Source organism: Haliotis rufescens, unplaced genomic scaffold (genome assembly GCF_023055435.1).
Source record: "Haliotis rufescens isolate VD_foot unplaced genomic scaffold, xgHalRufe1.0.p SCAF_20, whole genome shotgun sequence".
Taxonomy (NCBI): Eukaryota; Metazoa; Mollusca; class Gastropoda; order Lepetellida; family Haliotidae; genus Haliotis; species Haliotis rufescens.
Window position 1 is genome coordinate 12,734,712 of NW_025963891.1, and position 15,395 is coordinate 12,750,106.

Consider the following 15,395-nt stretch of genomic DNA (forward strand, 5'->3'; position numbering starts at 1 on the left):
GGTAACCTTAGATTACATAGAATCAAAGAAGTACTTGAAGTAAGACAAGTTCTATGGATGAACAACTTCTTTATTACAATTATTGTGACGTTTCTGTGTAGATCCTAACACCTTTTCAAGCAAGTGATCATCACTTGCTTGATAAAGGTGTTATCATAAATCCTGATATTTTCCTGAGTAGCGAATACAATTATCCTCTAGGTCTTGTGAATTAATTACACTGTCTGCGACAACACTGGTATAAGATGATGCAACATATGTCCCCTATCTCCATATCCTGGGGCGGTCATTAAATACGATGACACAATGGCGAGGGCAACTATGCTATTGGAAGCTTCCCTGTCATTTGGACTTGGCATTAAGAGGATTTATTCCAATTCCTCAACTAATATTTAATCCAAGAAATAAAGTTATCTTATGTAATAAAAATACATCTTAAAAAAAAAATCCTAATGGTGCCAAGAACAATGTTTAATTTCAAAGTTGAGGCAATCTAGACATGCCAAATGCTTACAGACATGACCTGAATTCCATTTTTAATTCATTCTCGGGTCTGGAGACTACACATCCCTGTGGACTACATTCAGAGTATGTTTCATCACTGTTATGTCTGATCAGCTTTCTGATTAAATACCACCAAAATTACAACATAAAAATTCACAGATCCAAAATACTAATTCAAAACAGAAATCTAAGTTAGTGATAATATTTAACATGAATCAAACAGTGAGCTACATTCATGTTCAACTCCCCAAAATTCAACAAGATTCTTATTGAACCTGACGGAACATGATTCAACAACAAAGTCACGTCTTAACAACACACCAAGGACCTGACATCACCAGGAGAGTGCCCAGCATGCACCATGGGGGATGGCCCCATGTGGACCCAAGTGATATCACAAGCTTGTAGATTACCCCAACGCCTCCTCATCTTACGTCTTTTCTGTTTGCATATTAGGTGGACAAGTATTTAATCTGTTTGTGTAGCTGAGTAAGTGATATTCATATTAAGGGATGGCAACCAGATCAGCATGGAAGTACTCCAAGTCAGGGCTACCTACTTTCCCCCCAACTCTCACCAGCTCTTGCTCAGGAACGGACCTACGAGGGTTCACCATTCGAAGAAATGACCCCTTTCCCCCAGAATCATAAACATAAGAATGAGGGATTTATCTAACCCTGCTCAGACCCTGCTTATCGAACCTTGTTGGTTTGTTGTTTAACGTCGCACTCAGCAATATTCAAGCTATATGATGGTGGTCTGTAAATAATTGTGTCTGGACCAGACAATCCAGTGATTAATAGCATGAGCATCGTTCCAAGCAATTGGGATCAATGACATACATCAACCATGTGAGCAAGCCTGACCATCCATTCCCGTTAGTCGCTTTTACGGCAAAGCATGGGTTGCTGAAGACCTATCCTACCCCGGATCTTCACGTGTCCCTGCTCAGAGGCTGATGTTTAGCCCCAGCTTGCTTGCCATCGGCACTTAGTTTGGAATCCTAAAAAAATCCCTGTAACAATATAGGCTCAAAATGCTGAGATGCACCATGCTACATTCTAACATGGTTTAGCTTGGTCAATTCTATATTTGTGACCACCAGGAAAAAAGGGACCATACAGGTGAAAAATCCCATTTTGATTTCTCATTATTTTATTAAAGTACAGTATTTTTGGAACACAAAAATACAATTCACAAGCTTCAATTTATATTTATAACAGAGATACATGGCATCAAACATTTAGGCTCTTTTCTGGAATGACTCATTTTCAGACTATAACTGTTTATATCTATGTTAATTGCCGTTTTTGGATATAATGTCTGATTAATTGAACGCTGACATGTACAATGTATACTGAAATGTTTTGAAATAATGTTTATATTACATTATGAACTAACGAGAGACATATAAGAAACTGTTGAACAGTCACACACATGACCATTGTTTACGGAGGTAAACTGACATCAAATGTCACTCTTAAAGACATCACAGCACAATTGTACCTAGCGCCCGTAAGGTCCCTTTCCTCTTGATGGGCCACATTTGATGATATCAAGATCAGACCTATAAATAATGGAATGTTGTGAGCCAACATTATTCGCTTCACTTAAGCTGCATCACAGATCCCTGTAAATAAGTCTGGACTGCACAAACCAGTGGTTGACAGTATGAACAACATTTCAGCATGACAGTGATGACATCAGCCATGTGACAGTACAGAGAGCTGCTATTTACAAAGTTTGTAGTCCAAGACAATATCCTCAAATCATCACTGACTCTCTAACGCTCAGTCTACTCAGCTGGAAAACAGGTACCGTATTCGACGTAATAAGCACCCAGGGCCCTCTCAAAATTAGAAATAGGGGGGGGTTATTGAATATAATTTTGGTGAGAAAAAAAACAGAGTTGAAAGATCGTAATTTTTGTGGTTTATGCTTACAGCCTAAAATGATATATAAGAAAAGTCAGTGCATATTATACACAACAGATATATTTTCCAGAATTTAATTGCCCATATATCGCACGAGTGCATATTATACAAGAATAATTAATTCTTGTGAACATTGATCAATCAGAAGGGGTGTTAATTGGGATTGTTCTCTAGCCAATATATTAGTAAATATCGCTGTGGGTGCTTATTAGAGTGGGGTGCTTATAATGCTGAATATGGTACCCAGGAGCATCACAGCATGTTGTGACAATGCGAGCACCTGCCAGGTGGAGTTCTGTACTCCAAGTACAGCAGCAGGGCACAGCTGGTGGCGATGACCTGTATAACTGTGTGTGCGTACGTAGCATGATGCAAGGATTAGATGCTAAATAATAACACTCAAATACCATCACCATGTTGTGAACCTCTCATCACTTACATACAGATCCGGGATAGATTAGGTCTTCAGCAACCCATGCTTGCCGTAAAAGGCAATTACGCTTGTGGTAAGAGGCGACTAACGGGATCTGGTGGTCAGTTTCGCTGACTTGGTTGATGCATGTCACCGTATCCCAATTGCGTGGATTGATGTTCATGATGTCAATCACTGGATTCACTAGACTCAATTATTTACAGACCGACGTTGATAGCTGCACCCTAGTCCAAGGCCTGTCTGCTGCCAGTGTCAGACATTAAAAATTGTAAAACGTAACTGGAATGAGCACATAAGCATTTTTAAGCACCCACATTTTGATGACATCAAGAACAAGAGTGAGTGAGTGAGTGAGTATGGTTTTACGCCACTTTTAGCAATATTCCAGCAATATCAAGGCGGGGGAAACCAGAAATGTCAAGAACAAGAAAGCATGACAAATTATACATAACACTGGGATTACTGATGCAGCTAAATGAAGCTAATAAGTGGTATTTGTTTTCAAAGATCAATGTTGTGTGGACAAAAAAGGGTTTGTCAGACACAAATTAGAAAAAAATAATGTCAACATACATATTAGGTTCCATTTTTCAAAAATAGATTACACTGGTGCATGTTTTATATAGCTAAATACAGCTCAAATACCATTTCAAATACCATAAAATATCCCATTAAATATCCCATAATGCACATGCATTATACATATTTCTGCTCAAAGAGGGTTACAAATTTCTATCAGAATATACTTTAAGAGACATTATTAAACTGCCTTCCTGTTATTGCAAAATAAATAATCGTCGTTTTCGATGACAATGTCAAGCTGGAGAAATGTGATACTGTGACATGGGACCATTTCACAACTGTTGACCACATGACACCACGTAGTGACAGGAAGAGAGGCATGGCTGAACCATGTGTTGATCACTCGGAGGAACGCCACAAAGCTAGCACTCAAGTTGCCCTGCAGGAGCAAAATACATTATCTGAACATTCAGCTAGTTATCTCTGTGATAATGTTGATGAATAGATGTCTTTGTAAGATTGCTGACGTAAAGAGACCCATCACACTTACAGAGGCCACTATCAAATGAAGTTAAAGTTACACTTGATGTCCTCAGTGCATGGGTGCATTGTGAGTTTTCATGCACTGATACGATAAATGATGTTTTTTCCTGTATTAATACAGGATGATACACCCCTAACATAAATTACTTACTACTCGTTTTATAGCTCCCACGCAAATTTGTCAGTCAAATATTGCAAAATGAGCAGTAATTAGCAGTTCAGGGTGCCGTTGCACAAAGCAATCTTAGCGCTAAGATGACCATAATTCCATACCTTATGCATATGGCAGTCATAGATCTGAGGTTGATCTGTACAATGGTACCATGGTACCACGGTTCACTACTAAATATAGCTGCTACGAACTACGTCCACAGCCAGCTTTTCCTCCTAATGTCCTCCGATCATATTGAAAGTAATTGACTCTTTTAAGATATTGATGACAATGCCACTTTTCAAATGATTAAAAGTAACAGGTTCTGTGCATTCATTTGTGCTTGATGTTGTAGTTTTTGCTCTAGATCAGGTTCCCAATAGTGAGAACTTTGGAAAAATAGGAGTTCTGACAAACTTTACAATACTGTATATAATAACAAAAAGCTATGTGTTATGGATAATAAGCTACACAATCAGGAACAGGATCCATCATACTTATGATACAAGTACACTAAACTAAGGTTATAACGAACTCAAAGGTGCCACTAATATTAGTTTGTTATAAGCTTATATACAGCATATACATGATATATATACAGCAAATGTCTGTGACAAAAAGTAAGTTTGTTATACGTCGGTTTGTTATAAGCGTGTTCGTTATGAACATATTTTACTGTACAAGAATCAAGGAGTTCATTGTGTTCATGACAACCTTTTCAACACATTTAAACATTTCATTTATGGAACTTTTCGTTACAAAACTGTCACTGTACCCCATCCTTTCTGTGGCAAGCAGATCTTTAACAACTAGGCTACTGCACCATCCTATGGGTCAAGTAACGCATGACCTGAGAAACTCACCTGTTTCAGAAATTAATGTGTATGTGTTTTTCTGTGGGTCAACGACCTTTGTCTCCTTGTAAACAGTTTAACACTTATCAAGTCTTTGTATGATATTTAGGTGATACACATAAGGAAGAGAATTAATGGATGTCAACTTCTACATTATGAAGAAGACGTACGTGTACTGAAATGTTGTGTTCATCAATAAATTCTCTTCCATCGTAAACAATGTAATATAAACACTCATCTCCTGCCCAATGCTACATTAGTAAAGGTACCCCCATCTGGGCCCACTTGCACAAAGCCATCTTAGTGCTAAGATGATCGTAACTCCCATACTTTAACATAGGCTTACAATAGTCGTAGCGCTAAGATTGTTTTGTGCAAGTGGGCCCTGGTTAGTGAAAATAAACATAGGTATAACTGGGGCAGGGCTAGCTTTACAGGTTCGGGGCATTGAAAGTCCCTACAATGGCTGGGTATCACTGAATTGTTGCCAGTAGTTCACTGTCACAATACATAGGCAATATCACAGTTAACCTGACCCTGCAACATACTTGGCCTACTGAGACTGTCACCTTTAGGTATGTGATCCTGACTAAAACACTTACTAAATCAATTTTTGAAAAGATTCACATCACATTATGAAAGTTTCAATCAAAATTTATATTTGTGATATCATGTTTTCAAATAATGAAAACGTCTAAAATTTAAAATATTTACAGGATTCATTTGCAACAAAACGTCACACAAGGAAATTCACCAATCCCCTAAACATGAAAATTAATCTGCTGAAGTACGTCCAATGACAGAAGACATGATAAGACAGGCAACAGGCCTGACATAACATAGGATGCCCACGCCTAGGGATAGACTTATCAGCAAGTTGACGGGAACGTAGTTTTTTACACATTCGCTGCAACTGACGTTAGGTTCTGGGTGTGCGAGTGTGGGCACCTCGGCTGATGGGCAACATCACGACATGAGTTGACATGGCACACAAGTACAAACCTCTGTGTGGGTCGATGCTGCCCAAATAGAAGCCGTTTACTCAAGGATGGTGTTTATTCGCCCTCCGAAGATCAGGGAGTAAGTGACTTTAAGTCCCATGTATTTCTCACTTGATCAAAACAAATCAACTATCAAAGGTAAACTATGGTGCACCACTGTTTCAAAGTACGGAGATAAATTTACTTGAATAAAATTCAAATGAGTAATGCTTATTTTGTAAATGTATTAGGCAAACGAAGCTTACTGTGTTTGATCAGAGAACTGTATTAGTGTATACCTCAGTGGTGTACTAGTGTATACTTCCATGGTGTGCTAGTGTATACTTCAGTGGTGTGCTAGTGTACACTTCCATGGTGTGCTAGTGTAGACTTCCGTGGTGTGCTAGTGTAAAGTTCCGTGGTGTGCTAGTGTATACTTCAGTGGTGTGCTAGTGTATACTTCCATGGTGTGCTAGTGTATAATTCCGTGGTGTGCTAGTGTATACTTCCGTGGTGTACTGGTGTATTCTTCAGTGGTGTACTAGTGTATACTTCCGTGGTGTGCTAGTGTATACTTCCGTGGTGTACTAGTGTATACTTCAGTGGTGTGCTAGTGTATACTTCCGTGGTGTGCTAGTTTATACTTCCGTGGTGTACTAGTGTATACTTCAGTGGTGTACTAGTGTATAATTCCGTAATGTACTAGTGTATACTTCTGTGGTGTACTAGTGTATACTTCAGTGGTGTACTAGTGTATAATTCCGTAATGTACTAGTGTATACTTCTGTGGTGTACTAGTGTATACTTCAGTGGTGTACTAGTGTATAATTCCATGGTGTGCTAGTGTATAATTCCGTGGTGTGCTAGTGTATACTTCCGTGGTGTACTGGTGTATACTTCAGTGGTGTGCTAGTGTATACTTCCATGGTGTGCTAGTGTATAATTCCGTGGTGTGCTAGTGTATACTTCAGTGGTGTACTAGTGTATAATTCCGTAATGTACTAGTGTATACTTCTGTGGTGTACTAGTGTATACTTCCATGGTGTGCTAGTGTATACTTCCGTGGTGTGCTAGTTTATACTTCAGTGGTGTACTAGTGTATAATTCCGTGGTGTACTAGTGTATACTTCAGTGGTGTACTAGTGTATAATTCTGTGGTGTACTAGTGTATACTTCAGTGGTGTACTAGTGTATAATTATGTGGTGTACTAGTGTATACTTCAGTGGTGTGCTAGTGTAAAGTTCCGTGGTGTACTAGTGTATACTTCAGTGGTGTGCTAGTGTATACTTCCATGGTGTGCTAGTGTATAACTCTTTGGTGTGCTAGTGTCCAATCATGAAGGAAGAACATGGGACTGATCCGTAAAAGTTAAATGTCTTCCGATTTATCTAAAATTACAATCTAAGTGCCCTTGGTAGACAAATTTTGGGGGGAAAAGCATGTCTAAAAGTTCTTATTTTCATAAATTAAGATGTATCTCAACATTGTATTTTGTCATTGCATTCACTACTGTGATGTAAAATCAAACAGTAAAACCCCTTTCCCGATACTGGTCCCAATATCAGTGAAAAACAAGTAACCTTTATTAAGACATAAGGATGAATTGGGAGTTGTTTCTTTTATAAGAACAATTTCAACTGACATTTTTGGTCAAATATTGGTGTCTGAACAGGCCTAAATGAATACCTGAAGAACCAACTGATGCAATATATGGAATGTTATCATCAGACCAAACCTTGCCAAGACAGAAATGGCCTCAAAAGAACCTATTCTTGCAACAGATGGCCTGATGGCATCAGACTCTACCTTGCACAGATGGAACTCTTCATTCTACAAAAACACTATTTCATGTATTGAAAGTGAGATATGTGCAAATGATATTAATTTCTGTTGCATATATCTCTAGAACAATATTATCAAATATTGAGCCAACAACTTACTGAATATTCATTATTTCAACATTGTGTTGAAACCTGAATGCAGAATGTCAAGCTTATATTAAAAAAGTATGACAAATAAAAGTAACTTTCCACATCACATGACAAGATCTACATAATCTAGAGAGAGTTACATAGCATGTGTTTTTTGGTGAAGCATTTCAACGTATGACAATTCCTGTTTCAATATGCCTTTAAATGAGAAAGAATTTTATCTAGGGAACTGTTATGTTACATGTTGAAGCTCACACAACAGTATTAGATGACTAGTCGCCTCATCAAATAACCATGAAATAATGCAGCATACCTCAGCATAACAAAAAAAGGGGTAGGTGTGTATCTTCATTTCTTTAAACATAATTCAAAACAGACACCAGTACAATCATAATGACAACAACGACTGTCAGCGATTAGGCATATGGGGCTGTTATTAAAAAACGCTAAATTTGGGTAATCCAAATCTAGAGATAATTAATACAATATCTGGTTTGTTGCATATTTATTAGATACAGAAAACTGGATTTATATAGATGTAAACCAAAACAGATATCATCTCAATTAGTTATGGTATAGAACTTGTATGTACTTGATTAATGTCATAATCTCAGTAAAGCCATTCAAAATATTATGAATATGACGAAATCTCTACGATCTCTACAATAATACAGCACGTCTGTTCTTTCATGCAGATATTACCTGTTCCTAAAAGATGACGACAAAACATGAGAGTTGCAGCAAACAAACTAGGTTGGCTTGCCCGCCCCGTTCGGTAATTTTTCAGCAAGAGCCAGGAGAGACCTAAATCTCCTGTCAATGGAACACGTTCCAAGCCGAAATCAACATAACACAGTCAACACAAACAACGTGTTGTCGCTTGCTAATAGTAGCACTGTTCGTGGATAAAGCATTATTTCTTTGAGTACTTACCACACATATTTAAGAATGTCTCTGAATCTCGATACACACTGAATAAAACGTCGTACACCTCTCACAATCGTCTGTCAATATCTGTGCCACGTTACGGTGAACGGTATTTATAAGGCACCCGTGACCTTACGTTTACTTCCGGGTTAAGTTAAACTTTTAGCATGGGCAAAGAGTTGTCGATTCCATTGATATTTAAAATTTGACACTTCATATCTGACGCTCAGATCAAAAAAATATTAAATAACTATTCGAGTCATTACACATTTGATTTGAACCATGCGAATCTTAACGTTGGTTAAAGAAATAACGAATGTTATCATTGCCTGTCAAGCCGACCGGAAGTTGATAGGGATGATGGGATACGTAAACAGATGCTCGCTCGTTGGCGTTTGTGGACAGTAAGAAGCCAGTGTACGAAAGTCAGCAAATTTCGACTATTTCTGCAATCAACAAAAATGAGTAAACGAAAAGGACCAGAATCGGGAAACCTTAATGCAGAATTTTCAGACTTTATAATGGGTAATTTACTTATTTACAAAGATGTGTTGTCGACATGTTCCTTATATTCTACTTGGCCTGAGATCGATCCACTTGTTTTATTTTGTAAACAAAGAATATTCCTGACGCCATGGTCATGAGTTCAGGATAATACCGAATTCATAAGAGATAACTTCCTTTAAAATCAACAGTCATACTGTTAATGTCCCAACAAATGTACAGTGTATCATATTATTAGATGTGTAGGCCTATGAGGATTGCGATGCGTAGAAGTTCCTGTGTAACTTTAATCACTTCCAATGCATATTTTGAACCACCACCCATGTTCCCCTGATTAAATGTTTTTTGTATGATGCAATCAGCAATATTTAGTTTACATCACAGAACTGACCATATGTTTACTTTGCCTTGGATAAGATCCGATTTTTTACCCTCATATATGAAGTTATGAACTTGTTTCATTACCACAACTGCAATGAGTCTTTAGTTGACTAAGACCAAATGTCACTATCAGCTGAGTATTAACATTTGATTCTAGTTGCTAATTTTTCATTGAAAGATATTTAATAAATAACATGATAATTAATGTATTGGGTGTATTCACCACAGAGCCACACCATTAAACAAAGCCCAGAGAGATTTCACATTGCTAAACTATATAGAACTATATTTTGAAAAATTGCTTGCAAATGAAAAACATATATTTTGATAAATATGTCGAATATTCTCTTCAGAAGCCACAAGAGAAGAACCATAATAAGTTCCCAGTTACTTCTTGGCACCATCTCCTACACTCAACGTGGAACATTATTGATGAAGTTGCAAAATAAATGGAGTACCAAATGTCAGTGGATCAATACTTTATTTGATGTTTGTTACCTTAGTTTCAAAGGTTCCTTATTATATCAATCCCGGCTTTTCTGAAACAACAAACACACTCAATTTCATGATAGTTCAAACTGTGATAATCATCATAAAATACACAATTGACTTCTGATTAACCATCATTATGTTTCCCAATGAGCGTATGTCTCCTAATGAGACAGTACATATATATGTCATTCACATAGAAAACAACACCAAACCAATCCCACCTCAGATAATTTGGTAAATATAATTTGAACTCATTCAAGAAAATCAAGAAATATTAGTTTGGCTCAGATTTTACAAAAGCTATTGCTTGCCATGCTGGATGTCTAGAGAAAAAAATAGCAGTGTTAAAAGCATTATTTGCCTCCTCATTTCAGGATAATACTAGTAAACCTGCATGTCTTGAGAAAGACAAAACAAAACAATCAAGCCGACACCCAGATGTGTAGGCATTGGTCAACTTCCTCTGTTGCCAAGCTTTAGTGTCCTGCATTTGGAATGTGCTGTAGCAACCATACATTTTCAGGGATGTAGCTTAACCTGAATCATTTCACTATCTTGTATAGTGATAAAGTATAAGGACGTCCCCTCCAAAAAGTGAAATTCTGCTATCCTCAGGATACCTTTAACATTACTGACATTCAGACTTGAGCTAGCAGACTAATGAAAGTTGCACTCTGGTTTTTATCCTACTGTTGTTAAAATATAGATCATTTGTGACAACTTTGAGTTTAATTACCTTTTTGTTTTTTATTGAGTAATAATTAGCAGGGATTTATCTTGAGCTCTCGGAGGTTAGTTCAGCCCCATGGGAGCAGCACTTGTCAGTAAATATTCCCAAACTGGAATTACAAATTTTTACAACTGATGTTATTTAAGAAATAGGCGATGAGTGGGAGCTGTTTAATGTCGATAAAACAATGCAGGGAGGGGCATGTTTTATTGTATGATAAACAACGACCACGAGTCGCTTATTTATTATATGAGATATCAACATTTTGTACTTCCTCTTTAAGGATGCTTATAAAATGTAAAGCTTTAAAAGCATTTACCTGTGTTTAAATTACGATGACTCCCTGAATACAATCCGACCTCGGCAATGTCGGACAAGTCCATGTTATGAACAGGGGGGTTACGTAGGTATTTCCCGGATGTTCTCACAATTTTCACATCAATTATCTATACTTTTCTCCCAATACCGATTGTCATATCTCTCCCACTTTTGAATGCAAACGTTCAGCCTTTGCATTTATCCAAATTGCCCAACTACATCTATGGGGACCAACGCACTGGACACTTCCCTCTCAAAAATAGCCTTGTCTAATTTACGCCATCATCCAGTTGCGAACGTATGTTCGAATCTCCAAGAATGATGACATGATAGAACAGTGTTTAGTCGTGAAGTAAACCACACTTAGTTCTTCACTGTTCTTTTCGATTTATCACGTAGCAATCTTATATATAGGAATAACTATTGTTATGGCTTTGTACTGTTGACTTGTATTTCACTTACCAATTTGAACAAAATAACAATATCTTCCCCCAAATTACCTGCCTTTGGCACTTTATTTTTGAATTCTGGATAAATCCCCGATGAGTTAATTACTGTTGCTTAGCCCAAGTCAGTCTTGTTGCAGTTTATAGGGCTTCAATGCATTGTCTACAAAGGCAGGACATCTGTCACTAACATGTGGTATATGAGGACTCCAACCATATTTTCTTGAGTAAAGTGTGCACTTTTTAAAAAAGAAATACAACCATAAAACATGGGTGCGCACTATACTCAAGAAAATACAGTATATGTGTTATATGTGGCATGAACATTTCAACTGATATTTTCTACAGATGTTTTGGAGAAGATGTTTTCTTTTGCCTGATTTAAGTACCCAGATAAGACAATAGCTTTATTAGTCAGATAGTGTTCATTGGGCTTGACTGACTTGGAAGGATTGTGTCAGTTCACAGCATAGGAAATTGGCATCTTTTCTTCTCTAGAAATGTCGGAGCTGAAACTGTGTGTGAGTGTTTACTGTAAAAATCACGTTTTCACAAACAGAAATTGGGCTGAATTGTCTTATTTACAAGATTGTTACTTTGGATAATGTTTGCAGTTCTTGATCGACACAAAAACTAGTTTGATTTAATTGATTATTTCAGAGACCATATTGTTGGTAGTTGAAAGTTTATATTTGCAGGGATGTGAAATCTCCCAGGAAACGTGGAAAATCACGTTTTTCAAAACAGTAGTCCTTGGAAAAAATCATCTTCTGCTTACTGACTTATTACATTTCTTGGCACGAAATTGCTTAAATCTTTTCCTCTTTTTTTCCCCGGAAAACCTGCTCACATCCCTGTATTTGTTTATGAATCTATTTTGATATTTCTTATACTAGTTATGAGATTGGCATTGACAAATAACTGTAAATTCTTGTACGTATGATTTGTTTTTATCATGTTGAATGTCATTACAATTACTTAGTAAGTACCAAACTTGTATTAGTCTATCAGCCTGAACAATTAATATAATTTTCAGCCAATATTAACATGAACATATTGACTATTATCAGCAAAGATAATTCAACTAAGCTCTATTCTGCCCCGGCTTTGGACTGGTTGAAACAGTCATTATGGTCATGGTCTGTGTCCACGTGTATTTGGTTTACCAATTTACCATTGAATATGAATGGGATAAATATGAATAAGGTCTGCTTCCACAGATTGTGTAATTTTCAAATGGTAATATAATGCGAGTAACCATGGTAACAGAATTAGCTTTTGATATTTCTTTTACTGTGTCACCGCAACTGGGTCAATGAATAAGTATCGGCCATTGTCAGAGGTCAGCATAGTCACATATTATTCAGACTTTCTTCTGTTAACATTATTAAGGACACTGATCTCAGCAATGAATCCCCAGGATTGGTTGTTGCCCTTGTTCTTGTTCCCTGTGAGTACCCCGATGATATCCCAGAAACCACAGTAAGCTTTTTGTCACTTTTATTGATAGTGTAAGGGCATATCGTTACTTTGATCAACAAAATGACATACAGTTTTGTCTGGGAAATAATAAGGAAATGTAGGTATTTTGCGGGGTTTGCATCAGTATTGGTAACAAAGTTACAGACTCACAGACTCACTTGCTTGGTATTGTGAGACACTATTTTGACTTGTAAAAAAACCTAAATATTTCACCCGAGCATTGCTTATTTTATTGTGTGTATATGTTATAGTCCGTTGTAAATGACAACAAGTTTCACTAAGGCAATTTATTTAACATCTAAATACTCAGTTATTTTACTAATTGACTGAAAAATCTGTCCATTTATTGTATTATGACAGCTAATTCCAAACATTTTGATGTGATTTCATTATCCAGTGAATGAAAGTGATAGGATTAAAAGAAAATGAAAGTCAAAGTACATTTCTATTTCTGTGGCTTCTTATCCAAGCATTATTAGTCTATTGTGATATTTTAAGTCCTTTGAACATCTTAATAATTTTTAGTCAATCTGTTAAATAAATGGACAGATTTTTCAGTAGATTTGTAAAATGACTGAAATATTTAGTCATTGTATAAATTGCCTGAGTGAATCATATTTTACACATTAATTGTAACATATACAAAAACGAAAAGGCTTGTGAAAACAATGACTTAGTGTTGTATGTTTCGCATCGAAGAACTTCCCAATGATAACGTAGAGGAACAAGAATTATCCTGTTCAGTGCTACAGCATATGAATGGAAACAAAATGAAAATATCATAATTGCAACCGACCAAAGTTATATGTATGATATTAGTCAATTCCCTTGTTCAAAGAATGTGTCTGTGAATGTCCACATAACGGAAAATATCGCATACTTTTGCAGCTGTACGAAAAAACGTGTCTGATATCACATTTCTTTGTAACAATCTAATATTTAAAAATACATTTATAGCATTTCTGGATATAATAACTCATGTTTCTTTCTCAGCTGTTCACGTAAGATATAGGTGTATTCCATCTTCTTTAGCAAACTTACTTGTGTAAACACCTACACTTAACACTCGTGTAAACACTTAACACTTAACACTTGATAAATCCACTGTGCAAGATAGCAGTGATTAATCAACCAACATATTTTCGGTTACTCCTTGGATGGATGTTTTTGTTGTTACTCAACTGATCATTCATTCCTCTCTTGCTGCGCTATCACATGCATATTACATAACATACATTTCATCCCACTTCAAACCTGGATTTAGATTGAATAATTACCCCAGACACAAGAAATGCCAAATGGGAACCATTGTCAAGTAATCTGAGTAGTGCTGCCACTAATGATACCTGTAATAAATTCATTGAATGAGCATCAAGTAAATAACAACAAATATACACAGGCGTGGGGTTATACCAAGAAACATGGATGACAACAAAGGATTAGCAATCATGTAATACACACAATCAAATATCCGAAAATGCTTTCACTAAAGGGATATTTTTTTATTAACTATAACAATAGGGGTATGTGCAAATAACAACATCCGAAGAGCTTCCCCTGTTCATTTTGTCTGTTTGACTAGGTTGAAGAAATTAATTAACATAAGCCCGTTGTAATATTCAAAATCTTCATAGATCACGGGTAACCAATCAGTGTTCAGAAATGTGTATAGATATTGCCTCAAAGTTTATTTATGCTGTCCTTACAGACCGTAGCCCAGTCTCTTGTCACATTCATTTTGTCTGTTTGACTAGGTTGAAGAAATTAATTAACATAAGCCCGTTGTAATATCAAAATCTTCATAGATCACAGGTAACCAATCAGTGTCCAGAAATGTGTATAGATATTGCCTCAAAGTTTATTTATGCTGTCCTTACAGACCGTAGCCCAGTATCTTGACACGCTCAGTTCTAAAGTGAGCAAACTGACCCACTGCAGTAAGTGAGCCCAAGCAGGCAGTGTTAGACAGACGGAAAGAAGCCAGTGATTAGTGCCCCTTTAAACATATCGATCTGTAAATATTTTCATCTCATGTTTTGATAGGAAATATTACAATTATGCCATTAAACCTGATATTGATTACTTTTGATAGAAATATTATTTTTCCATTAATTAGATGTTGATTACTTTTGATAGGAAATTTTACTATTTTTCCATTAAACCTTATATTGATAAATTCTGAAAGGTCCAAATATCACAAATATCCATGTACAACAGTAGAATAGTATTGTAGAATCCAATGGTGTGGTTAGCATGAAATCA

The 15,395-nt window shown here is 36.6% G+C and overlaps 2 protein-coding genes across 3 annotated transcripts in view; one reads left to right on the forward strand and one right to left on the reverse strand.

The window, feature by feature from the left end:
- LOC124133353 (glutamine--fructose-6-phosphate aminotransferase [isomerizing] 2-like) overlaps nucleotides 1-8,930 on the reverse strand; it is a 74,374-nt gene extending 65,444 nt beyond the window's left edge. Inside the window, exon 1 of the mRNA XM_048400850.1 lies at nucleotides 8,787-8,930. Coding sequence (XP_048256807.1) covers nucleotides 8,787-8,793 — 7 coding nt within the window. The 5' untranslated portion in view covers nucleotides 8,794-8,930. The remainder of the gene's footprint in view (nucleotides 1-8,786) is intronic.
- LOC124131677 (DNA polymerase beta-like) overlaps nucleotides 5,865-15,395 on the forward strand; it is a 47,835-nt gene continuing 38,304 nt past the window's right edge. The window contains exon 1 of one of the 2 annotated variants that reach the window (XM_046495136.2): nucleotides 5,865-6,021. Coding sequence is in view for 1 of the 2 variants with exons in the window: in XM_046495124.2 (XP_046351080.1) it covers nucleotides 9,158-9,305 (148 nt within the window). In the remaining variant the exon portion in view is untranslated. Of the gene's footprint in view, nucleotides 6,022-8,965; nucleotides 9,306-15,395 lie in introns of those variants that run through there. The other variant, XM_046495124.2, reaches the window with a different exon arrangement.